The sequence below is a fragment of the Frieseomelitta varia genome, unplaced genomic scaffold (assembly GCF_011392965.1).
Source record: "Frieseomelitta varia isolate USP_RPSP 00005682 unplaced genomic scaffold, Fvar_1.2 scaffold_131, whole genome shotgun sequence".
Classification (NCBI taxonomy): Eukaryota; Metazoa; Arthropoda; class Insecta; order Hymenoptera; family Apidae; genus Frieseomelitta; species Frieseomelitta varia.
Genome location: NW_025108984.1, coordinates 225,950 through 253,060, shown reverse-complemented (window position 1 = coordinate 253,060; position 27,111 = coordinate 225,950). Strand labels below are relative to the sequence as shown.

General features: G+C 24.5%; 6 protein-coding genes across 10 annotated transcripts; 3 read left to right on the top strand and 3 right to left on the bottom strand.

The window, feature by feature from the left end:
- The first annotated feature begins 31 nt into the window (after positions 1-31).
- On the top strand, positions 32-1,875 carry LOC122529881 (transmembrane protein 41 homolog). The gene is made up of 4 exons (XM_043656390.1): positions 32-154; positions 833-944; positions 1,004-1,132; positions 1,323-1,875. The coding sequence occupies exons 1-4, from the start codon at positions 121-123 to the stop codon at positions 1,828-1,830; spliced, it is 783 nt and encodes a 260-aa protein (XP_043512325.1). The 5' UTR covers positions 32-120; the 3' UTR covers positions 1,831-1,875.
- On the bottom strand, positions 1,664-4,640 carry LOC122529849. Of its 4 annotated transcripts, XM_043656335.1 has the most exons (6): positions 3,735-4,640; positions 3,219-3,480; positions 2,932-3,139; positions 2,587-2,716; positions 2,281-2,385; positions 1,664-1,789 (listed from the first exon to the last, which is right to left on the bottom strand). In XM_043656335.1, exons 1-5 carry the CDS (start codon positions 4,153-4,155, stop codon positions 2,294-2,296), a joined length of 1,113 nt encoding a protein of 370 aa, XP_043512270.1. In that variant the 5' UTR covers positions 4,156-4,640; the 3' UTR covers positions 1,664-1,789; positions 2,281-2,293. The 4 variants fall into 4 exon arrangements, with proteins under 4 accessions (XP_043512270.1, XP_043512260.1, XP_043512278.1 ...); XM_043656325.1 differs by lacking the exon at positions 1,664-1,789 and having other exon boundaries at positions 2,223-2,385; XM_043656343.1 differs by lacking the exon at positions 1,664-1,789 and having other exon boundaries at positions 2,223-2,385; positions 3,219-3,327.
- A 31-nt stretch (positions 4,641-4,671) lies between these two features.
- On the bottom strand, positions 4,672-5,989 carry LOC122529890 (NADH dehydrogenase [ubiquinone] 1 beta subcomplex subunit 9). The gene is made up of 2 exons (XM_043656398.1): positions 5,740-5,989; positions 4,672-5,068 (listed from the first exon to the last, which is right to left on the bottom strand). Exons 1-2 carry the CDS (start codon positions 5,847-5,849, stop codon positions 4,732-4,734), a joined length of 447 nt encoding a protein of 148 aa, XP_043512333.1. The 5' UTR covers positions 5,850-5,989; the 3' UTR covers positions 4,672-4,731.
- A 1,023-nt stretch (positions 5,990-7,012) lies between these two features.
- On the top strand, positions 7,013-9,303 carry LOC122529865. The gene is made up of 4 exons (XM_043656366.1): positions 7,013-7,313; positions 7,802-7,937; positions 8,064-8,517; positions 8,868-9,303. Exons 1-4 carry the CDS (start codon positions 7,145-7,147, stop codon positions 9,147-9,149), a joined length of 1,041 nt encoding a protein of 346 aa, XP_043512301.1. The 5' UTR covers positions 7,013-7,144; the 3' UTR covers positions 9,150-9,303.
- A 585-nt stretch (positions 9,304-9,888) lies between these two features.
- On the top strand, positions 9,889-19,758 carry LOC122529827 (FAD-dependent oxidoreductase domain-containing protein 1). Of its 2 annotated transcripts, XM_043656295.1 has the most exons (8): positions 9,889-10,161; positions 14,026-14,301; positions 14,501-14,971; positions 15,658-15,797; positions 15,889-15,975; positions 16,230-16,383; positions 17,296-17,536; positions 18,548-19,758. In XM_043656295.1, exons 1-8 carry the CDS (start codon positions 10,072-10,074, stop codon positions 18,565-18,567), a joined length of 1,479 nt encoding a protein of 492 aa, XP_043512230.1. In that variant the 5' UTR covers positions 9,889-10,071; the 3' UTR covers positions 18,568-19,758. The 2 variants fall into 2 exon arrangements, with proteins under 2 accessions (XP_043512230.1, XP_043512239.1); XM_043656304.1 differs by lacking the exon at positions 18,548-19,758 and having other exon boundaries at positions 9,891-10,161; positions 17,296-17,567.
- A 2,247-nt stretch (positions 19,759-22,005) lies between these two features.
- On the bottom strand, positions 22,006-26,502 carry LOC122529841 (rab proteins geranylgeranyltransferase component A 1-like; the record flags this gene model as incomplete). Its single annotated transcript, XM_043656314.1, has 9 exons — positions 22,006-22,688; positions 22,811-22,990; positions 23,475-23,635; positions 23,715-23,839; positions 24,173-24,379; positions 24,567-24,789; positions 25,222-25,459; positions 26,022-26,205; positions 26,276-26,502. Coding segments are annotated over 9 exons (1,713 nt in total), but the record flags the coding sequence as incomplete, so codon positions are not given.
- Between the last annotated feature and the right edge of the window lie 609 nt (positions 26,503-27,111).

Sequence of the window (27,111 nt, the reverse complement as noted above, 5' to 3'; positions counted from 1 at the left end):
TTTTACAGAAAAATATTAATTTGTTTAACTCACTATAAAAAAAAAAAGATAGTCTTCTACTTTCGCGCCATCTTGAATTGTTGAGCAATTCACTTCGAAGAAAACAGTAACAATCTAGTTATGAAAACAGAAACTAGAATAAAGCAAAGCATCGGTAGGATAACATTTTAGAATATGATCTTTTAATAATAAACTAGATATTGATTTTCCTTTAAATAACTTCTGACTTGTTACTTCAATTTGTTGAAAACAGGTTCAAAATTTAAATGCTAAATGTTAATAGAATTCTATTTAATCTAATTGATAATTATCATAAATATTGAAATTTCAGGCTGCTGATATATTTAACTTTTCAATTTGTTTTATTAATACAAAATCCAGTATTTAATGTATAACGTGAAAATGAAATTAAGAAAATTCTAACCTTAAAATTGAACTTTTATAATACACGTAAAGTAAATGAAAATTGTTATTAAATTATAATTTTTTAATTGTTAATGTATAATACTTTTATACAGTAAATTTTATACAATAGTACTTTGTTAATATAATTTTATATGATTTTATGTAATTTTTGTCAATATAAATATAAGTTTTTGATCTCAAAGAGAATTTTAAACGAAAATTTAGTGAAATTTTTAAATTAATAATTGCTATTTTAATCGTTAAATAGATGTAACTATTTTACTTATGCTTTACTGTATTTGAATTCCTTTATGAAAAATGTACTGCGAAAACTTTAATTGATGATATTTTAATTTAAGTTAATTTAATTTAATTAAATCAAAGTCTTGATTTGTATGTGTTAATAAAATTTTAAATATAATTTCAGATTCCTCCGAGGGGGTATCGGCAAAACAATCAATCTTAACAGTTGGTGTGATTTTTATTACCTCATTATCAGCATTACTTTATGTGTATACTACTTTTCCAGAACTTGCAGAGTAAGAAAAGATTAGAATAGATTTTATATAAACAGATATTTGAATCTGTTATATTTCAGAGATGAACGACAACATATGAAATTACCGTTACACATTGAAGAAGCTAAAAATTTAGGTAAACTTCTTGGACGATATAAAGATCTTTATTATTTTCAAGTGCTCGCTGGATTGTTTATTATGTATATTTTGTATCCTTTAATACTAAATTCTTTTAGTTTCAAAATAATTGATAGACTTTAGAAACACATCATTTCATATTTACCTAGATTATATTTTATTTTTCACGTATAATATATACATTTATCTTCAAATCTTAACATATAGTTGATGTACAATTTAATAGTACAATTTATAGAAAAGCCCTTAACATAAGTTTAGTTTACAAACATTTGCTATTCCAGGTTCTATTTTCCTTTCAATCCTTTCTGGTTTTCTTTTCCCCTTTCCCTTAGCCTGGTTATTAGTATGCACCTGCAGTGCAGTAGGAGCATCACTTTGCTATTTTCTTTCATCACTTTTGGGACGTAAATTACTTTTTAAATATTTCCCAGAAAAAGCAAGAGAATGGTCGTTAACAGTAAAGAAGAACGAAAACAATCTTTTCAATTACATGCTATTTCTTCGAATAACTCCATTACTCCCAAATTGGTTTATAAATTTAGCCAGTCCTGTAATTGGAGTGCCTCTTGCACCATTTGCTCTAGGTACTTTCTTTGGAGTTGCTCCACCATCTTTTATTGCCATTCAAGCAGGTAAAACATTGCAAAATTTAACATCATCTACTGACGCATGGTCATGGAATAGTATTATAGTATTATGTATATGTGCTATATTACCATTAGTGCCTATTATATTTAAACAAAAAGTACAACAAAAATATGATTAACTTTAGAGAAGAGTTTTAAACAAAAATTTATTTATTTAAAAAATATATTTAGTATTTAAACTAAATTATTTTTAAAAAATTCATTTCCAATAAATAAAATTTTATATCTAATATTATTACACTGTTATGTAAGATCATAAACTTGTACTACATGTAGATTTTTTACTTTTCTCAAATTTAATTGTGTCAACAATTTGTGTTATATGTTGTTTAATTTGATGTTTTTTTTATACTGTAATATCGAGCATTTATTACAATTTTACAAAAGGAGCACAAACTTAAACTATTATTTTATAAATGTCAATGTATTGTTCCATTTATGAAGTTTTTCATAAAATCAATTATTTAAGATATTGTTTGAGGAGAAGGAATAACAATAATAAAAACAATTATAGTAGTGTACAGAATTTTTTCAGTAAAAACTTAGTTATATAAAATTAATTCAGTTACCTCAAAAAGTAATTCAACAGAATGAAGTCATGTAACTAATGGTAATAGTAGTTGAATTTAAAGCTGGAAAGCTGACTGGTCGCCAATACCACCAGTTATACCATACTAAAAAAGAAATATAATTCTGGCAATCAAATATTTGAACAATGTTTAATTATCACATGTGTAATATTCAAAACATTTATTTAAATCAAATGTAAATAAACTTACTCTGTTAATGTTATATCAAAAATAAAGTAAATAGTTTAAATAATTAAACTTAAATTAATCTATCTTTTTTAAATGATTATACATTAAGATACATACGAGTTTTTCCAGCAGATAATAACACTGTAAAGGATTCACAAGATGCACTACATTCTGAGCTTGCTATCATTTTTATCAACCTTGTACCAGTTGTACATCTTATCATTATATTACTACATTCAGGATTTGGCTAAAGTTTTGAAAATTAGTATTAATTAAAAAAGTTATTCTATAAACAAAATAATTATTTCTAATATAAGATTATTTTTAAAATAATAGCATATACATATATTCAAGTATGTATTAGTTTTTTTTTTTGCAAGAATATTTTGTACATTTATATAATAATTAATATTTTTTAGAAAGCAATATTTCATGCAAACCAAAAAATAACATCTTACATACTAAAGAGTAAGGTGGTGATTTTGGTTCATCAAAAAAAATAAATTTTTCTGTACTTTGTTCCCACCAATTTGGTGTATCAGTGGGTTTTGGGAATAATTTTCTTAAAATTCTTCCTGCTGTTATGCGATTAATTCTCCATGTAACATGATTGTATAAATTTTTGGAAAGATTTAAATCCATGTTTTTTTCCATAACATCTTGAATGTTTCTAGAATAATGTATCTTTTGTTTAAAACTTTTTATTTAAAGCACTTTAATATTTTTTTTTATGTATATATATATGGTACCTGTAAGTTTTATTGTTAGAAAATACTTTCATAGCATCTGTTTTAAATACTTCTGAATTTTGCCACAATAATTCTTGTATATCTTTCATACGAACATCCGAAAAATTTTCTGTTTTTATATAAGGAATTCCAACATTAAATGATCTAGATATATGATGGCCAGTTAAATCAGGTATAAAATGTACAACGCTACAGGGCCAACAATCCATATCATTTACATAAAAATATGGATTTTCTAATATGCACCATTCGTCATATAATTCTATAAAATAATGTAAAATAAAACATAAAAGAAAAACAATATAAATATTTTAAAAAAACTAAACAGCATTATTGAAATCAATTGTTGTCATTATCATAATGATGCGAGATTTAAAAAGTAACTGCTGATCTTTTATATTCAAATATATATTTATTACATATAATTTTTTAATAATTTACATTATACATATAATTCTATGATCATATAAAGGATTTTTTTATACAAGAAAAATTTAGTCACGTAAATCAACATACCAGATAAAGAAGGATAATGTTGAATTACCGGTATAGCTATTTTTCTAATTAATTTTAAGCCTGGATAGATGGAATTCTGCAAATTCCTCATTAACATCACTACCAAAAACTTTTTGTCAAAGGATATAAAGCATACAATTATTATAAATAATATTACGAACATACTTTTTACAATAAAACAAAGATTAACTTTCTTCTCTTTCTTTTCAAGAATACGAAAGGAATTCTGTAAAGCTTTATCAATTTCATTTTCCGTGATACCATTTTCCCGTGCATATTGACGAATCTTTTGCAATTGTTCTTTATATACCTCTAAATTGGCCATTCTTTCAAGAACATGAAATAAAAATAATAAACAACGAGTAACATTTATCGAAACCGAAGTATGCAATACATTGTGCAGTTTACATATAATGTCCATTACAAAATAAAATACCAGATCTGCAAGTCTACATTTGGTTTAAGTACAAAGCTACGCTCTCTATCAGAACATTGTTAAACTAACTATAACAATATAGTTATTACAAGCCAAGTTAGTTACAATAAACTCAACATACACAAACAAGATACTTTATTTTCCAAAAATATCATAGAATTACTAACAATATTAATAAAAATATTAATAACAAAAAGGAATTTAAATAGATTTGAGGATTAAACACATATTACTGTACAAATCTGTTTCACTGTAATTGTTTCACTTCATTTATCATCATAAATCAAATGTTTAACATCAATTATCATAAAACTACAGAAAGTCCCTAACTAAATTATATCTAAATTTTATCATTGTTGTCGAATTTATTCCCACTAAGATTTATAACAATCAACTTCATAAATGTTACCATTTCAAATTTAATGTCCAAAATGTTTCAAAGAGTGCTTAAGATATATATACTTTTCATTCTTACTCATTATGAAGTAACAAAATCAATACACGTAACAAACAACTTTATTTTCACTATTATATCTACATAAACAATGCATTTTAGTTAAATCACTTAGTAGGGTTTACTTCCTCAGTATTTTTAGGAGGATTGGCATACAATTTTTTATATAATTTTTCATATTCCTCCTTAAGTTTCTCTCTTTGTGCAAAATATTTCGGATATCTAGCTTTTTCAACCGGATCCCAGAAATCCATTACAGAATCTGGTGGCACCACAAAACGTCCATGAGCTATCCCACCTGGGCTATTAGCAAAGATTGATGGATCAGGATGTTTATTTTGAAATAATTCTTCTTCCGCAGCCAATAACAATTCTTTGGCAACGCGAAGATCTTTTATGTTTCGATTTTCTTCGAAACGTTGTCTCAATAAAACTGCGTTGTATCTAAATTAAAGTAATATATATTGATAAATACTTCTAAAATTCTTTTAATATATTACATTTTAATAATTAAATATTAAAACTTGAAGTAAATGGCTACATGTATATAATAAAAAAAGATGATTGTAAAATATTCAAAAAAAAATTCACAATATAAATTTATTAGACTAGTAGCTTATTAATTAATATAAACATTAATTACTAACAATATATACAGAATGAAATAATAAAACTTTAAGTGAATAATTGAACATATAGTACAAAAAAAGATAATTATAGAATACTTGTAGAAAACATTAATTGAACTATATAATAAAAAAAAGACAATTATAGAATATTCAAAAAAGTTCAGAACATAAATTTATCAGACCTAATAGCTCATCATTTAGTATAAATAATAATTTACTAATACATTTAATGATACATTACAAAACAATGATTACAATAATGATTACACCAATACATTAATGATAAGTAACAAAACAATGATACATTAATGATACATAATAAAACAATGATTATATAACAAAACAAGTAACAAACAAATAAAATTACTTGGAAATAAAACAAGCCAAGTTATCAACATCGAGTAAAATTTGTTTATTTATAGTAATTCATATTAGAACAAAAAAAATAATTATACAGTTAGATTTAAGTAAAACATTTCTTTTTACCTATATTCGTGTCTTTCAATATTCATATCTTCTATCGCGCGTAAAGCACGTTTGTAGAGACTACATACTTTTCTAGTATGGTTAATAAATGGTGATGGTAACTGTGCCATTCCTTTTTTTAGATTCAATATTAAAAATTCAATATTACTTTTCTTGAATATTATTGATATCGTTCTGTCTATCTCGAGACTACTTAACCAAGCTTGAAATTAAATGTACCATAGTCATGAACTATATAACACAACTGATGGTACTGTGGTAACGGATGGTATTGATGGTAATGTGGTAGAAATCATGAAATTCATAAATTATTAATTTTTCAGATACAAATATCATTGTATTATAAAGTAAAACAGTAATATATAAAACAACATTAAGCATATAATAGAACATACAATTTTTTGAATTTAATTTCTTTTTATCTTTCGTTTATCTCCTTAGTATTTAAACGAAGCATCTTACGAAAAAATTTTATTCAATACTCTTTACTTTCGTTCGTAGAATATCCTCCTATTAATTATTCTTCTTTGTCACATTCAGAATTAGCTAGATTCAGATATACTTGATAAATTTTCAATCTTTAATGAAAAAATTTTGTTCTTTCCTCTCGTTCCACTTATTTTTTTCACATAAAATCAGCTCTTTGAACTACCTACTCGGTTGAACTACCAGTTACGAGACACTCTGTCTACCGAGACATGGCAACAGTAGCAAAATTAAATGTTGCATTGAAAAGAAAAAAGAAAAAGTAAAACTGATTACGGCAAAATTCTCAAATACATGATACGTACATATAACACAAAGTGCAAAAAACAAATCGAGGATTTCCGGTTAAACAGCGCAACGGAAGTTTAGTTAATCGCAAAGAATGGCGATTGTCGTTTTATTTACGGGTCCTTTGTTTTTCAGCACACTTAACGACCGATTTTTAGGACGCGACACGGACTTTAGCTTCCTTAGTAATTAAAAAAACTTTCAATCACATCGTTCAAATTTTGTTATTTAACTCGAACAGCAATATTCGTGGCAAGGAGCATATAAAATTTAAATTAACCAACAAATCCAACTTTCAATTCCATTCTCAATTAAATAAATTGTTTCAGTTTTTATTTGTAAAAAAGATTTGATCGTAACGTCAAATCTACATAATCAAATCTACACTCATTTTGATCTACCTGTTTATCTGATTCACAATTAACAATAAAAAAATAACCGAGATTGATTTGATTTTATTTTACAATCTTAAGTAAATTTTACGTATTTATATGTATATATCGTGAATCGAATTTGATATTTTCACGTGACAACAAGATCCTCGTTCGGTCATCGAATCGAAAACATAGGATCGAGTTTTCAACATTGACGACGACTAGTTTGCCTCTTCGAGCGATTTTCAACGGACGAAATGGTGCCGACGATGCCGCCTGATTCGCATAAAATTTCGCTGAAGATCATCGAAGCGATAAAACAACATCCAGTTTTATACAGCGCCGAAGTGAAAGGCTCCTCCATCAAGCTTCAGGAATTTCGACAGAAGGTTTGGAAGAGGATCTCGGATGAGCTTGGTCTTGATCGTACGATCTACTTTTCTTCTTTCGCTTTTTCTAGGATAATTGCACGCTTGTATTGTTGATATACGTTACTGTTTTTCATTTACTGGCGATTTCAACGATCACGTGCTCAGCAATTTCGTTTCGTCGATCTCATTTCGGTGAATATCGCGAAAGTTCAACTTGAAAAGATGATATTCGGATATTTACCTAAAAGAACGTAAGCAGCAACGTGTGATAACTTCCAAATTTACGTTTACATGAATATTTAACAGTATGTTAGGAAAAAAATTTACTTAAAAATTACTACACTTAACAGCACTTAAAAGATATTTGAAGGAACATATGTAGTTGTGCATTGCATAAAAATGTTCTGTTTTATTTTTGTATAATTTTTATTATGATATTAAGAATATATATGTATATTTATGTAACATTTTATTCATATTTTTTGCAAGATGTTTTAACTTTATAAACTGGTATGTATGTAAATATAATCAATATGTTTTTAGCCACCTGGGTAAGACTAAGATGGAAAAACTTAAGAGATACTTACTGCCGTATACTTAAATATAAGAATAAGACGGAGAAAGGTGTTCGTAGGAAGAAATGGATTTTTGAAGATCATCTTAGTTTCTTAAAATTTCCGTAAGAATATTATGTAATTTTTTTAACAAGTTTCTATTTAATAGTAATTTTATTAAACTTGCTTGATATATGTATATTTATTTTCTCAAATAAAATAATCGGATATTAATGAAAATGTTCCTTTAGGTATGAATTGGATTATCAACCTCAAAGTATAGAATTAACTGAAGACTACATACAGGATATAAATGCAGGTGGAATTAGTTCTGAAGGTCTTTTAGAACAATTAGAAGATCGCAATGATGAGGACTATAGTGAATATTTAGAAGTTTTAGAAGAAACAACCGCAGATCCAGTTTTGGATCGTGATTCTATGGAATTAAATGATAATGGCGATAATGTAGTGAAAAGTATAGAGGTAGAAAACGCAGTACAACATGATATTGATTCATATGCTCAACAAATTCAATCAAAATATAGAAAAATAAGACCAAAAAAAATGAAAATTGATTCATTGGAAGTGCCTACGACCTACAGTATTTTGAAAACTTCATCTTTTAAAAATAAAACAATTGATACACCAATTTTTGTTACTACACCAGTTGCAAATAATTCTGTAAAAAGTTCTTCTAAAGTTGAAGTGAGTAGAAATGGTACATAAACTACAGTTTAACAAGTTAAGTCAGCAGTAGTAAATAGATGCACATGACTAAGGAGCGTGTTTTGCGTTTTTAAAGAAAATTTTGCAGAAAAGAAAATATGAAGGACACAATAAATAAAGTCAATTTTATGTAATTAAAATCTCTCCTGAATTCAAGTTATTGTCATTCGCTGACCAATAGCTTTGGCTCTTTGTCTTTATCAATAGCTTACTTGACTTTTAGCTATTGATAGCTAAGTTTTGTTTAATACTGCTGACTGAACTCACTTTAACAAACTATAGTATTTTATAATTAATATCGTTTCATAATTTAACATTGTATGTTCTAGGACACACAAAATAATTATGACCAAGTCTACCTGGCCCCTGAAGGAAAAAGTAGTATAGAACTTTTCTTTGATAGTATGGCACAAACTGTCAAACGACTCCCTCCAAAGGCTCAAGCAGATATTAAAATGAACATTTGTAAAATTGTAACAGAAGCAGAGCTTAAGTATTCTGGACGTAATATACCTCAGAGTACTCAACAATTTATTGCGCCACCTGGAATGATTCCAAAATTAGTTCTCATTCCGTGTAACATGATTGATGGACAAAATAACAAAGATTGATTATTTATAACAATAATTATTTCTTTCAAAAGAATTATTGTGATTTACTGTAAATTGCTTTACTGTAGATTGGTTTACTTTATTACAAAAGAAGAGTATTATAATAACAATTAAACTGTGAATAAGTTTAAACATAAATGATTTTTGTATTTAATACTCTGTTTCATTTTTTAACAACCTGGAAGAAGTGTATACATAAATAAACGTTATACGTTAAGCTGTTGTTACACATAAATATAGCTATTTTAATAGAATTATCGTCGTTTTAAAACTTCCCGTTCATACTTTATATCATATCTTTAAAAAAAAAAAACAAACTTAAAATAAATTATCAAATGTACATACGTAAATGAAATTTTTGAATATGTGGAATATAATATATTAAAATAATTAAAAAATAAATAGATAGTATTATCTATAATATATCTATAATGTGTATACATGTACATAATACACTACATATGATATAATTCATCTCTTTTATAATTATAAATATAAAAAAATTGATATGAAAAGTTGTTTCATTTTACAAATTTACTTTTACTCTCATTTTATAAATAAGTTTTTTATTAAGTATATTGTATCTAATTCTATTAATTTGCAATATATTTCAATAGAAATAATAACAGATAAATTTTAATTCAAAATTAAATCAGCTTCTAAACAAAGAACTGCAACGGCGTATTAAATTGCGATAAAATAAAGTTTGCCAACAAAGATTTCTTTGAAGAAAACAAAGATAAAGATGTGCGCGTTATCTCAATGTAGTTTGTCAAGAAAAAAAATTATTGAAGTTTTTAATGTTTATCTTAATGCATGTTATCACGTGCAGGAAATTTTATATAATTGTGAGGTTACCGGTTAACAGCAATGGTAATAAAATTTTAGTCGAGTTTAGTGTAAAACTTGAACGATCGTGAAAATGTTGCGTTTTTTCGTAAAACTGGAAGAACAAAATAATTTTCTACAAAAATGCCTACTTTTACAAACGAAAAGAACCTATTCGAAAAAGGTAATATCGTGAAAACAAATATTGAGGTTAATTGTTATTTGTTATTTAATATATGTTACTTGTTTTGGTTCTGCAATTTATTTTTATTTTTTACGTACAGAAATTTTAATTTACTTAGTATTTCACGTGCATTTAATAATTCACAATATTAAATGTTAATTAATAAGTTTTATTACATTTTATTTGTACAAAGTGTATGGCCTGATACTTATTATATTTCCAAAATTTGTAAAAAAGGAAGAAATGTTTGCTTTATTAATTTATGTATGTTAATGTATATTTATATTTGTTCTATTAATTCATTAATCTGTTTACTATCAAATGAAAATGTATATATATGAATATATACTTTATTTTGTAGAAAAGTTAAATTAATTTCATACAATTTCATAGAATTTTGCAGCAATTTTTACTTTTGTACTTTTAACATATATGAATACAAATGAAATACTTATTTTATATTATTTATAGTTTAAATTTGCTTTGTACTAACTAATATAATAAAATACTTTAAAATATTTTAGTTGATAAAATCTTTTAGTTGATAGCCTAATAATGAAGTAATTCAGAGAAAAATTATTTTTATGTTCAAATAAACTCAGTTATTTCAAACGATTATTTAAAATTACTTAAGACCTTGGTGACCTAAATTTACATGGATGTAAATCCTCAATTAGATCTCTGAGAATTAAAGAAGATCTATGATAAATAAAAGATTAAAAACGCTGGTTTAGAGAATAGGAATGGAAATGTTAAAATTTGGAAAGATAACACTGTATGTATCATCTGTTTCTAAGGATTGCTAGTTTAGAATAACATACATATATTATTTGTTAATAGCTGAGTATATTGTATGTATCATAACTATGCTCAAAACAATTTACTTGGAGGTTTTAGAAACCAATCAATGTAAGTCATTTCTTATTAGAAATAATTTATCCTAAGTAAATAATCTTTTATTGTTAAAATCTTCAATTGATGAAAGAGTTTAATTATTATAATACAATTATTATAGTACTATAATGAAGTAATTAGTAATTTATACATTTGTAGGAAATTTGATGCAAAAATGCATAAGATGCATGTAATTAATACCTAGATTTCATTTTTCAAATTATCTTCATAAAATTACACAGTAATCTAATGACTTTATTATTCTATTGACTAAGAGTTGTGACAACAAAAGTATATTTGTGTGGCACAAATCATCTTTAATAGAAAATTACTTATACTGATGGAAAATTACTTACACTGTCATCCATATGTTGTTTTATATGATAACATGAGTTATATCACATAACAAATTGTTATATATCACATCACATGATATTGTTATGTCACATGATAATAAAGTACCATATCTCAAATCATTTTCTTTATCTTCTTCTTTCTGAAAATAAATATAGATTATAAAATGATAGAAAACTAGTTTGGTCTTGTTTCATGACATAATAGAATATTTTTGTGACACAAAAATTGAATTCAGTACACAATAAAATGAAATTGTAACAATAACTTTTATGAATTTAATTATTTTATATCTTATATCACATTTAGAGATATATCATGTATTTCACGATTGAGCACAGAATTTTTTTAAATCTAAACATGACGTAGTGTGTATTTATGTCTGTATTATTATGTCAACATTATGTGTCAATTATAAATATATTTACAATGATATTTTGTATCTTTTTATTTATTAATATCAAAATATTTCTAATAAAAATTTTTCTAATAAAGAAAAATTTTTTCTTTTATTTTTGACATTGCAAAAATTTGAAAGTATTTGTATGGCACATGGTTAAATTTGTTTTGATGTACGCTTTCATATGATATAAAAAAATGTATAGTATATAATATAATACATGAAAAGTATACATAATATATTAATATAAATATACGGTATATTTAATTAATATAATTAATTAATACGAATACATATACATAAAAAATATAATGTGTTTTATACACATGATATAAAATAAAAATATAATATATAATATAAATTTAAAAATACATATAATATAAATTTAAAAAATATGCATATTTTGTAAAAAATGGTACAAATACAGAAATGACATCATTATATTGTTTTCAAGGAACACTTTTCTCTCTTTCAGCATTTTTCTTCATACTTATTATTTACGAGTAAATCCATGAACATTTTATATTGAAAATAAAAAATAAAAAAAAGTTTATGTACATGGTTAATGTTTAAACAATACATCTACTAATGATAAAAGGTCATTAATATTATATATCAGTATTTGTCTTTTTATAATATAATCAATGTGCTTTTTTATGATATTTCTTCTTCTTGTAATAATATAATTTATAATATTTATTTATATGGAATTTTAACACAAATTGTTAATAATATAATAATAATATAATATCTTTTATGATATGTAGTGTATAAACTAAATATTAATGAATTACTTGACTTATTTTCCCATTCTTGGCTGCAATTAATTGATACTAATACTTTTTTTTTATATTTATTAATATTTATTAATATTTCAAATAAGTTCAGAAATCATTATCAATATAATTCAAATCATCTATCAAAGTTTATATTGTTTAACTATTAAAATTGGGACACGTTGTTACTAGTTTTTAGAATAGTACAATTTGTATTCTTTTTTCAAAGGTCATCGTTTCATATTTCATTAAACTCGTTTTAACGTCATTTACAATATCACATTGTAAAAATAAATGTTGATAATGTAAAAAGAGTGGATGATATTAGAATAATCGAAGATAAGTTTGAAGAAATTTCTTTTTTTATCATAGTAAAACAATTTATCACAATCAATTAGCATGACTCAAAACTATGTGTAATTTTAGAGGATTACTAAGATCGTTTTAATTTGCTCAGATCTCAGAAAGATCTCTTCAGCTCAAAAACCACCAATTTGATGCTCATCATAACAGCAAAATGATAGTATAGTTTCAAAAGTTTGCTCTTTAAATTAAATCATCAAATTATGCAATGTAAATATTTGGAACTTAGACTTCACGCTTGTTATTCTTCTAATGTGTTATATTATTTTTTAAAAACGTTCCATTTCTGAAATATGGAAGAAATAGAAAAATATTATGTAATTGGGAGTTACTTTTTCCTTTGATATTATAATCGTTTGTATTTTACGTTTCTGAGAACATAAAAAAAATTGTTTCATGATTAGATCCACTATGATTTTGAAGATCTAAAACTTGCTTATATTATTTGCAATTTGAAACATTTTTTGGTATTACCAACATCGTTTTGGTGATACTTTGAAGGAATTGTATAAATAATTTTATTATATATGTATATATTTTACGATTTAAAAAAACTATTATATTATTATATCATTCATTTACATGAGTTGATATAATTAAAAAAAATCATGATTTTTAGGGTAAACGAATTTCAATATTCTTCTTGTTATAATTCTGCATGATATTATAAATTGCATCTATAATATAGCATGATATCAAAGTGTCAAATTTTTATAATAATATTTCGAACTTACATAACACTCTTGGTTAAAAGTAAAAGTAACAATTTTTTTTTTCTACCAATAATTTTAAATTTTGTATTATGTGTTTATTGCAGCTAATAAGCGATATATATATATATATATACACATTGTATCAAATGAGAAGTTATATTTGTCAGTTATTGCATTAAATAACAGATTACTTTTTTCGCCGAATAAAATAATATATGTTACAATTCTTTTTAAAGTATATAAATTGTGAAATTCATATTAATAAAATATTTTTTAATATATCTACATGGAATTCTAAGTTATGTGGCATTTACTATTTTGTACATTTAATTATTTAATCTATTATATTTATATAATTTCACAGGATACTCCAAAGAAGATAATACCATTTGGGAAAGATCCTAAATCCATAATATCCAAAAAAATACAAAACAGTTTGGAAAAGGTAAAAGAGGCTCTTGTTGTAAGGGAGGTTGACGATATATTAACAGAATGGATGGGCCGACCACAAATAGTTCCACAAGTATGTGATGTTGTAATAATTGGAGGTGGTGCAATAGGTAGTTCTATAGCTTACTGGTTAAGGAGACGAGTTTATACAGAAGAGTTCAAAGTTGTAGTAGTAGAGAGAGATCCTATGGTGAGTTTGTCAGAAGTAAATTTAAATGAATATAACAGTACAATTTAAATGAATATAATATGTAATTTTATAAAAATGGACCTATTGTATCCTATTCTAAAAGATTGAAATTTGTTTAATTGAATTCAAGTAATAAAGTTGCAATTAAATAAAGAAATCTATTTACATATAAAATATTAATATTAATATTTATTTCTAGTATACTACAGCATCGACAACTCTTTCTGTTGGAGGTCTACGTCAACAATTCTCTCTGAAAGAAAATATTGAAATGTCTCTTTTTGGTGCAGAATTTTTACGCAATGTCAATAGCTATTTGGGCATTGAAGGAGAATCTCCAGTTGATGTATGTTTTCATCCATATGGATATTTAACATTAGCATCTGAAAAAGGAGCTGCAACATTAATAGAAAATTCTAAATTACAAAATTTTCTTGGAGCAAAAAATATTTTACTATCACCTGCTAAATTAAAAGATGTATTTCCTTGGATAAACACAGAGGGTGTTGAATTGGGTTGTTTAGGATTAGAGAAAGAAGGTTGGTTTGACCCGTGGGCTCTTCTTTCTGCTTTTAAGAAAAAAGCAATAATTTTGGGAGCAAAATATATCAGCGGAGAAGCACAAGGATTTTTTTATAAAGAGTCTGGAGATGCACTGGATGGATTAATTGTAAGATTCAAATTTAATTTTATTGAAATAATATATTAATTATCATTTTATTTTTTTATTTAATATTTGTATTACTTAAAAATATGTAAATATTTGCTTACCAAGAATGTAATTTTTATTATATTCAATATTACAAGAAATAAAAATAATAATAATATATTATTAATAAGTATAAATATTATTATATTATTATTATTATTATTATTATTATTATTATTATTATTATTATTATTATTATTATTATTATTATTATTATTATTATTATTACATTCTACTGTTTTATTATTGTGGTATAATAAAACTGATTTTAAATTATTTTACAAGTAAAAGAAAAATTTATGAGTATATTCTAGAAATATTACTTATTGCTAAATATCTGCATAATTTCTAAAATAAAAACAAATAAGATACGCTTTTCTTTTCTTGTCATACATGTAGTCATTTATAAGATTTAACAATATCCTGGCAAGGATACGTTTTATCTCGTCATTATGAATTAATGAAAACATATAGCTATATATTTCATACTGTATTTTTTATTTTTATTTATATTATTCTTTCCTCACCATTATATTGCTATTATATATTATATATTACATATGTATGAACATTCAGTACATATGAATATCTTTAATTATTTCTATTCTATTAGTTTAACAATTAATGTCTTTTACATCTTTTGTCAGATAAAAACGAAAGAAGGTGAAATATGTAACATGAAATTTGCTATTGCCATTGTGGCTGCTGGTGCTTTCAGTGGACAAATTGTAGCTAATGTTAAAGCAGAAGATAAATTAGAACAAATAAGTTTGCCTGTTGAACCAAGGTATAATTATTAAGCACCTCGAATAAGTACGAAATGAAAATTTATATTACTAATCAATGTAATTCTGACATAAATATTGTTAATGTCATAGGAAGAGATATGTTTATTGTTTTCATTGTCCTGATGGCCCAGGTTTAAATACTCCATTAACAATAGATTATACCGGAACATATTTCAGGTAAACTTATAAAATAAAAAGTTCTTTCTATGAATTAATATCTTGAAACTGAATATCTGACTGAATGTTTTTTGTTTTGCGGTCAATTCGGTCAGTCAGCAGACCAATCAAATCTGTCAAAAAACCATATCGTGTGAATTGGCTGTTACATACATACATATTATTAACAACATAGCATAATATAACATATTAATATAATGATAACATATTATTGCACAATATGATATATAATATCTCTCTAATATTTATTTTAGGAGAGAAGGTCTGGCAGGTACTTATATTTGTGGAAGATCACCAGAGGAATCTGAAGAACCTAGCATTGAAGATTTAAGTGTTGATCACGATTACTTTGATGAAAAAGTTTGGCCTATACTTGCGCAAAGAATTCCAGCTTTCGAAAAATTAAAGGTTTGTTTAATTTACACAAATTTTATATTTAAAATGCTAATGTTCTCAATAAAATATAAATTATATTTTTTACCAAGGAAGATGTTTAGAATAAATTTAGAAATTTTTATAGTATTATCACTTGAACTAGAAATAGTATGAACACAAAATAGATAGGAAAATTCAGGATATTCAGGATAGTTTAGGATATTCTTATATTGCTTGTGATTCGAGAAATGTTTAGAAAGTTTCGATATCTGACTTCGGATCAATAATTCGATAATTGGATGCAACTCAGCTTCTTTTTAACAAAAGCTTTCAGGTTTTCAAATTAATCACTTTAAATTATCGGCATTGAATCGATCATTATGTTGAATTGATCTGAAGCCAGACTGTCCACTTGTGCTTGTCGAGGAAGTTATTAATGTTTACGGTTTGATTACATTTGCGGATACAACAATTTATTTCGAAAACACGCCATTAAACTGACCATCATTTCGACAAAGATTTCTCCCTAAAACTGAACGCGATCCCATATATATATATTGAATATAAAATAGGGAGAGAGTATTGGCGAATCTCTGTCGTAGTGACTAAAAGAGTCTTTCTTATTAGAATTTTGGAATTAGCCAAGATAAATCGTTGGTTTTAGCATAGTAACTCATCTCTGGTTATCAGCGAGTCACTCAGTTAGTTATTCAATACTTATGTTTCTAATTGAACTTGGAATCTCTAACAATATGAAAATATTTAAAAATTTAAGTTTTTGAATCTTGGTACATTTACACAGAGATCTTTGCTAGATACACTTAAAATTATTAATTTTATATTGCATAAATATTTAACATTAAATGTAACATAATGTATTATAAATTAGTTTTGAATATGATTTACTTAACATTTAATATTTTATATTTTATAATATTTTTACAGTTAAGGTCCTCTTGGGCAGGATATTATGAATACAATACTTTTGATAAAAATGGAATAATTGGAGTACATCCATATTATCAAAATTTAATTTTTGCAACTGGATTTAGTGGCCATGGAATCCAACAATCACCTGCAGTAGGCAGAGCAATTTCAGAACTAATTATTGACGGTGAATTTAAAACACTTGATCTATCAAATCTCGATTTCAAAAGAATTATTTATTCTAAGCCTATATGTGAGGCAAACATTGTTTGAAATATTTATTTCAATAGCAAAAATTTGTTATATTTGTATATAATAATTTGGATAGTAATATATGAATAACAGTTGATGTATTTCATTTGTACATAATAATATTTAAAGATTGAGCTGTTTAAGATTTAGATTTATTTAAAAATACATACATATTTACTATACATATGTACATACTTGTTTCTCAAATCATTTTGTATAACCTATTTATTATTTTTGTATTACTTATATATATATCATCTGTGATTTTGATAATCATTTTATTTTAAAGAATGATTTGTAAACAGGCAGATTATTAAAAGATCATTAAAAAAAGCAGATAGATATTGCTATTAGAAAATATATAATGATCTTTAATAATTTCAATATTTTTATTTGAAGAAAATAAATATTAGATAAAAAATGAACGATTTGAATTTTCTACTTGTTCATATTAATACTTTTACATCTAATTAAAGTCTTAACTGGTTCAAGATAACTAATTCTATTATTACAATGTGAATAAATATAAAATTTGCTTCAATGTATCAATATGTATTTTAAATAGATAATACAGCTCAGTTGTACTTATACTATACATACTCATTTTGATTTTCGCTGCGTATGTAAAAAGTAAGAAGACAAAAGTACTAAATAAGCGAATATATTGATTATTGGCGGTCATTGATCATTGAAGATCCATTAGAGTCATAATATTAAATAGTATTGCTTTGTTGTTGAATTCTCTAATTATAACTACTAATTATGTAACAAATAAAACTTATTCTAGTTATCTTATTTTTATATATAAGAGATAATAAAATTTTGTTTCTTTTCTAATTTTTTCAATCTATTATTCATGTAAATTGTCTACAAGCTTTTAGTAAACATTTAAAAATATAATAAAGTTTTGATGAACATTTTGAACATTAATGCTTCTTAACTCAGAATACGTCAGAAAACTTAGAAAAATATTTGTTATCTTAATTTGTTTTAATAATTTAATAAAAAATATTTTAAGTAAATGTTATCAATTTATAAATACAGTAACTGTCAGGTATATATATATATACACACCATTCCATTTAAGGAAGACGAGGAAGATCATTTTGACCATTTAATAAAATGAATTCCTTCAAAATATGTGCATTTTGACTACCTTTCGAACTGAAATCGGCAGCACCCGTTGCTGCGAAATCTCCCTTTATAATTTCCTTCTGTTGTAATTGCGTATTTTATACGTTTTTGGAAAATTTACAGTTTTAAAAATATATACAATATGCATATACAAATAATGTATAAAAAATATCCAAAGTAGATAAAATATCCAAAGTAGAATATATTATAACATACTTCTGTTTGGCAGGCAAACGAGTATAAGTCAAAATTATTATTTAAAGAAAAATGGAAAACACGTGAAGTATTTGAAAGTACAGTATAAGATTAAGTGTTAAATTTTGGATGTAAAGATCAATAATATTTGTCTTGGCTTATTGACTTATAAAATATACATTATATTTAATTTCGAAACGTTTTTTTTTTTTTTCTTTAAATTATGATTTATATTACTTTGATCACAGTTGAGTTTGACTTATACTTATTTGATCAAATAATATTTGTGACAGTTAAGAAGTTTTACAAAAATACTTCAATTAAAACACAAGTTGAACAAAACAAACTTTTATTTTTCACAGAAACAGTCTTTTATTTGATAACTAAGTAAATTTTATTCAGTTTTATAAAAGCTATTTAAAAAAAAAGAAAAATATAGTATTTTTTTTAAACTTAGAGAGATCCCCTTTAATTTCCTAGTAGTTATCTCAGAAAAATCTCTTGTTTTTTAAATAATCAGGCCTTCGGTAGCATTGAATTAAAAAAAATTCACAGCTTATAACACTTTATGTGAACTACCTTGCATGTATATTGATAAAATACATATGTGTAATTTTGTCAATACTTGTTTCACATACATTTTATTTCTTTTATTTTAATATTTATTGAAGCATTTATTGAATTGTCTTCTTTGAGAAATTGCCTATCAGTTTTGGTCATTTAAACTAAACGAATAATTAATAACATAGAATACATTTATTAAAAAAGTCGTAAAGATGCATGGCATTTATTACACTACTACTGTTCAAAACTTTTATACAGAATGTTAGGAACATAGAATTGTAATAATTCTTATTGTAATATTGAAAATAAATCAGAATATTTTGTTTTTGTCTATAATCTACATGTGCAAACACATACAAATAAGCTACAAATAAGCTTATAATTTAATAAGCTTATTAATAGAATTAAAATTCTATAATAAAATGTAAAATTCTATTATATTATAATAAAGCAACAAAGTTTGCAATCACAAAGTTATTTTTATTTTTTAACATAAATATTACTATCTGAAAATAATTATTCATGAATTATCTTAGCATAAATTTAAAAAAAATTTGCAACGTACTTACAAAATCGCAGCCAATATAATTAATATATGTATATAATATCTTTTTTACGTTGTATTGAACTAAGTACTAACATAATTCTAAAGTTGTAGCTATTTTCGTTATTGAATAAATATTGTTTTTTTTATATTGATATAATTAATATATTTAATAAATGTTTTCAAAATTCATCATCTTCATCGTTAATACTGGATATAAAGTATTAGGTATAATTTTTCAGTATGTTTGTAGTATCTTTAGTATCACAATTAATGGAATAAAAAGTAACAACGAAAAATAATTTTAATTAGATGAACTTCCATTGTAATACTTATTTATTAAAATAAGATTTATTTTGACTCCTTTTATATAATGCAACAATATGTGCACGTGAAACTTCATCATTTTATATGTATAAATCATAAGCAATATATAAAATAACAAACGTGTATAGCATCATAGAATAAAAGAAATAGTATTGAAAAAGCAGAATAGTAACATAATAAGAAATAATAACAAATAAGTTATAAAATAAAATAAAATTTATCTCCCTATTTAAAAATTAATCACAGAAAAGATAAAAGCTAAATTCCGAAAGGATTTATTCTGTTTGTGATTAAGTTCAAAATTCATCACAAAATCATTTTGTAATTACAACTAAGTAAAAAGTTTTACTATTATAGTTTTAACGTTTTAAAAATTTTGTTTTTATATTTTGTATCTAAAAGATAAAATTAACTTGAAATAATATTAGAATTATTTAATAATCAAATCAATGTAAATAAATATCTCTTACACTTGAATAGGTCACAATAAAAATGGGAAAAAAGTAAAATTCCTTTCAGAATTCGAATCACTATCATTTTTGTAGGAGATAAGTTTGATAAAATAAACTATATTTCAGTTCGTATCAGTTTACTGTATTTCAATGCTGAATACGGCGTATTATCAGTTAAATGCAAATAAATACGCGCACATCGAAGCAGTAACGGCGAGAAAAAGATTATCAATTCTGACATCCAAGCCGCTCTACGATCAATGTGTCTAAAAATTTTTATAGTATACGAGCGGAACCAGCCGATAGCATTTCTTTTTCTTTGCTTTCATTACACAAATTAAAAATATAATTATCTAAAACAAATATATAATAGGTTTAAAAAAATATAAAATAGAAACTTTATTTGTTAAATAAATTTAACAATATTAAAAATCAAAACTGACATTTGAGAAGTATTTATTTATAAATGAAATTTAACTCGGTGAATTAAACGAAAAAAATAAAACAATAATTTTTAACAAATAAATAGTTAACAACCAGAAAAATCAAAATAGTAACATAAAATTGATGTAATATTGTTTAAATAAAAAGTTATCGTACTTATATTAAAAACCGAAATAATGAAAAAATAATGATATTTAATAAAAGTAATGTGATGTTAATTACTATAACAAATAGTGAAAATATAACGTAGCAATAGTTAAATAATTCGAAAAATAAATAAATAGTCGAGGAACGATTGATTTTTTCGCAGTCTAAATTTGTTCTTACACTAATAATATATAATGAGTAAACTATGCTATGCAATATAATGCGTAATAAATATACTAATGATGTATAATACGTATTAATAATCAGATAAAAGACATTATGATATCTTTTATATTGATATAATAGAGAAACGTGGAATGATGTGTGTTTTGTTTTTTTTACATTTACAATGGTCAGAGAAAATAAGATTATAATGAGAATTTATTATAGAATTTTCTCATTGTATTTTTATAATTCAATAATTTATATATGTAATTGTTGCTAAATTGTGATGTAATTATTTTCGATTAAATTAAAAATTGATTACATTTATAAATTATTGAATTATTTTCATATATATTTTATTTAAGATTATTTTTAAATCTAATGTAATTTAATGAAGAATTACTTTACAAATACTACCTATCTTTCGTTTCAGTTCTTCCACATCTCTCTTATATTATTATAAAACTACACTTCACTTCCTCGAAACTCAACACTGGAAATAAATTTGTTTGACCAGAAAAAAAAAAGAAAGAAAAACTAATGCTTCCGGCCGATTGATCCGTAATTTAATAAAAGAGCGAGTGTAACGCAGACTTGAGCGCCAGTCGATTGCAATTTTATTCGAAAATTCACGAACAATTTCCAAATTGATTAGCAATGAAAATTATTCAAAAAAATACAATTTCTTTTCAAACGGTTTCATCTACAAAGAATGCTGGGTAAAACAATATTTTATATAATCATTTCGAAAATATAACAATAATATAATAATATAATTTCATCTTTAATTTAAATAAGTATTTTAAATTAAAATAATATGTATATATTATTTAATATCTAGTATTCTATTTATGGACAAAGTGGCAATTCAGTTACAAAAACAATGTTCGTTAATTATTCGAATAAAAGGTTTTCGACTTTCAAACGAAAGAAGGCGCGTGTAACTTTGGATAGAAAGAGGTGTGCGGCTAAGAGAGCTGGCCTGTGTGTTCCAAGATAAAAAGACGAAAAAAGATCATTTAATCCTCTTTCTCGGCTTTTTCAACATCTTGTTTTTCTTCAGCCTCTGTGTCTCCCTCAAATTTCGGTCCTGGTGCTTCTTCTCCTTCAAGTACAATTTCTTCTGGATCAGGTGCACGTGGGAGGAAATCTTTATCAGGATACATAGATTCAAAGATGCTCTTCGCCTTAAAAAATTTTGAAAATTTATAATAGTATAATTTATAGTTTTTGAATTTTAAGTTAAAACACCTCTTTAAGTTAAAAGCTCAATTATGTTAAGATAAAATAATAACCTGAAAAAATTTACCTGATTGACTGCAAAATCGAAGTCAAGTTCTAAATCTGGTCCTGAACATAGATGAAGGTTACTTGGTGTAGATTCATTTAATTTAATATCACTTGCAGGTAAATTTAAGAACAATGACCATAAAACTTGAGGCTTTGGACTTTCTTCTGTAGATTCTTCCTTGTTATCTTGATCACCCTCCTATATATAAAATTTGATTTTTAAACATCAAAGAAACATTTTTAATCGTTTGTCAAATTTTTAATTTTAGCCAAAAATTAAAATTGCTTTATAAAAAAAGAAAGATAATTCATTGAATTATATTAATTTTTAATAAATTATTTCACAAATAATATTATACACAAATTTATATTTTTAATACTTGAGAAATGAAACACTATATTACAAATTAGCAAAGTAGCTTCCAATTTCTTTTGTAATGAAATTTGTTTCATGATTCTAAGGTAAACCAGAATAATAATGATACAAATTTAATGATATAATTTTTCTGTAGTTCAAAAATTTAAAAATAAACGTATTAGTAGTTATATTTACTTTACAAGGTATGTGTGTCAAATATATGTACATAATGCGTTATAAATATTTGATCCCTAATAAATGATTAAAAATAATTATTATACATGTAAGAAAACAATTGAAAATTTACCATATACAGGAAACATACCTGAATATGTCTTTTATCAGGAGAAACAGTCTGTGTATGGCTATGAATAGATGAACGAATGGCTAGTGGGTCAAGAGGCTCAGCTTTTAAAAATTTATTGACAACATAGGCCAAGTCTTCTTTTGCATTTGTTGTTCGTTTGCATGTCATATGAACCATAACTATTTTGGAATAAATTAACAAATTCTCAAAATCTAGATTTTTCACGTATTATAAATTTTGTATAAATATAATACATACACAATCCTTGAGGACAAGCATTTGTAGATGGTCCCAATTCAATCAATGTAACAGGTTCTTGATCAGGTTGTTCTGGAGGATAATATAAAAGTGTCAAATTTTCCTTCTCACCTTGCATAATTGACCTACAATAAACATTTTATTTGAAAATTTTACTAGCAAATGCTAATTTGGTTTAATGGAAAATAAATATTGAAAATTAATTTCAAATTCAAGACCTTTTATTATTATTGTAAATTTATTATTATTTATAAAAATAAATATCTTCCTATTAAAAAACTTTATTTTACAATTTATACTGCTTGATTATATTAATTCAGTTTTCATAAAAAGAAGAATATTTTTGAATTGCAGAATATATTTTTTTTATTAAAATTATAGTTCAACGTAATTATTCTTCTTTTTGTTTTTTATAATTATAATTAATTGTTCAACTTTTTATTTTTTATAATTATTACCTGTCTGTAATAAAGATTCCACGTGATATCCGCTGTTCTCCTTCGGACGCTACAACTTCCGGTGGCAAATGACCTTGACCAAGAACTAAATGTTCCAAACTTATTTTTTGTTTGCCACTAATGATAGCTTTACATTTATTTTTATGTATTACTACACCATCAAGCTGTCTTTTTAAACAGTAAACTCCTCCAAATACTGCACATAATCTGTAATAGTAGTAATGATTTTTTTAATTATAATATTTACATAATTGAATATTATAATAATAAATTATTATAATTAATACATGTTTTAATAATACATTATAATAAATATTACATTACATTATAATAGATAATAATAGATAAATAATAAACTATTATATAATAGTAGATAATTATTATATAATTATACCTGCAGAAACACTGAGGTAATTCTCCACTACCATACATAGGCCAGAGAAAGGGTGTATTTCCATATCGTCCAAGACTATTCAAAAAATGTTTTGTGCGGTTCACACCATCTCTACAAGAGGTTTTTTCAGTAGCCATAGCAATCGCTTGAACAACATAATGCTGCACAATTGGCGTCAAATTTTTTGTATTTAAATATTCTAAGAAGGTTTTATCACGGAATCCTATGAATAAATATTATTTAATTAAACAGTAATAACAAGTATAATTAATAAATTACATTGATTTGAATCTTACTACGTAATATCTTACATAATTTCCCAATAATATCATTTTATGCACAATTTCCCACGAATTATTATTTAATTATTGTTTAATTATTGTTCGTAATAGAATTTAAATTGACTCAATAAATTTTTTTTAATACATGTTATTCGAATAATGAAGAAATGATATTATATATATAGCTATCTTGTTTTAAAAAGCAAATAATTATTAAATAAGAGATATACAAATCTTATACTATCATAACATTCTACATGTATATATTTTTTTAGACAACATATTACTTTATTATATTATTATATAAATTATCATTAGACATTATATTATAAAATTAAGTTAAACCGAAAAAAATGATACCAGTAAATAATTACCATCAAATTCTGGACTATCTGCACCTTGCTCCATGCATGAAGTAAGTAGTTGCATTAACATTCTTTTCTCAACAACACTAACAGTTTTATTTGCAAATACATCAGCTCTTGAGCAAGGTACTTGTGTTAATTTCCCATCCATAAATGTAGCTACTCTAGACACTGCACGAAATTCCGCATAACGAGCAATGTTACTGGAGATTAAGAGCTCAACCAGTTCACCTCGTGCAAACAACAACTGTTTTAGAAAAATAAAATTTTAATTAATTGATAGCAATTTTTAATACAATGTATTTTTATGTAAATAAAATAATTATTGATAAGAAAAATATTTATATAAGACAAATAAGAAATGTTTAAACAAATTGAAATAATATCGATTAAATAGACCAAATAATATCCAAATAATTTAGATTTAATTACATACTGCATCTTTTTTTTCAGATCATTTTAAAATCATAAATAATCAAGTACATTTAAAGGCAGAAGAGATTAAAAATATAGTTATTCTGAATATATCCTAAAAAAAACCTTTAATTCTAAATAAATATTTTAAGTCTGGCGAATGATAGAAAGACAAAAAAATAGAAGATTCAATATCCATTAAACTAATTAACAAATAATTCAAACTTAATAAATAATTTATATTTTTAGCTTCAATAAATAATATTAGATTCATCAAACAGAATTTAATTCTGAAACATATTAAGACAAAATTATTTCCTTAATGATTTATGAATATAATTTTTATAATTATTTGTCTTATACTTAATATGTAATGATATTTTATATCTTCATACTTTTGGCGCCAAGTCAATATTAAACTTTCTGTATTCTTTTCTTATACGATCTATACTCCATTGTTTTACATTTTCTTTTTTTTCAACTTTATCATCATCAGATTTTTCATCACCACTTCCACTACCATCTCCAGTACTATCAGTCTGAGTATCTTTTGAAGAAACTACTGGCAGATCTGCATCACTATAATAAGAACACAATTAAAAAAAAAAACAGAACACAAATACACATGCATTTATAAAAACAAACTTACTTTGAAATATACCACGTTTCTTCAATATTTTCAACAGTTGAATATTCATTACTAGTTTTTAAAAATGTTTCTTCCGATTCCAAGTCTACTTCAGATACATCCTTAGTGCTGGTTTTAGAAACTTTTAAGTCTTCTATCCATTTCTGTAGACCATCAAAATTAAATGTTGCCCATAGACCACCATAATATTCATCACTACAAATAAATAAAGTATAATTATTCACTATTAATTAACAATTGAAAGTAATTATTACATTGAATAATTGTATTATAGAATTCAGAAATATAACGAATGAAGTCTTATTGTTCTTGAGAGTAACAAGTGTATATGTGAAGTTTGGGAGTAACAAAGTGTGCTAAATACATAATATTTTATTTTTTTCATGCAGAATCATTTCTTTCAATAATATTCTATATAACTATATAACACTAACTGTATAACTATGTACAGAGAGGATCATCTAAATGATCACCTTTGTTGTTTTTAAAGATAAACTTTTTAAAAAAAATTATTCAATATTAAGAAGGCCATAATGATTTTTTTGTAGGTACACATCCACTTTTTGAGATGTAATGATATATTTTTTTATCCATCTCGACATTCGCTATAAAAAAAGGATTCTTTATATGTTGAAAAACTGTTAGTTTAGGAGCTATTTTAATTTTAATTCTACAAAATCTATGCATAAAAGATAGTATGAATACAAGAATATTGTCTCTGTCTTTTCTTCTCTTTCATACACGTGCAAAAAAATTATTACTGCTATATTATGGTACTATATTTAGTACTGAATAACTTGTATTAACAAAGTTTATCTATGTCTCTAAAAACAACA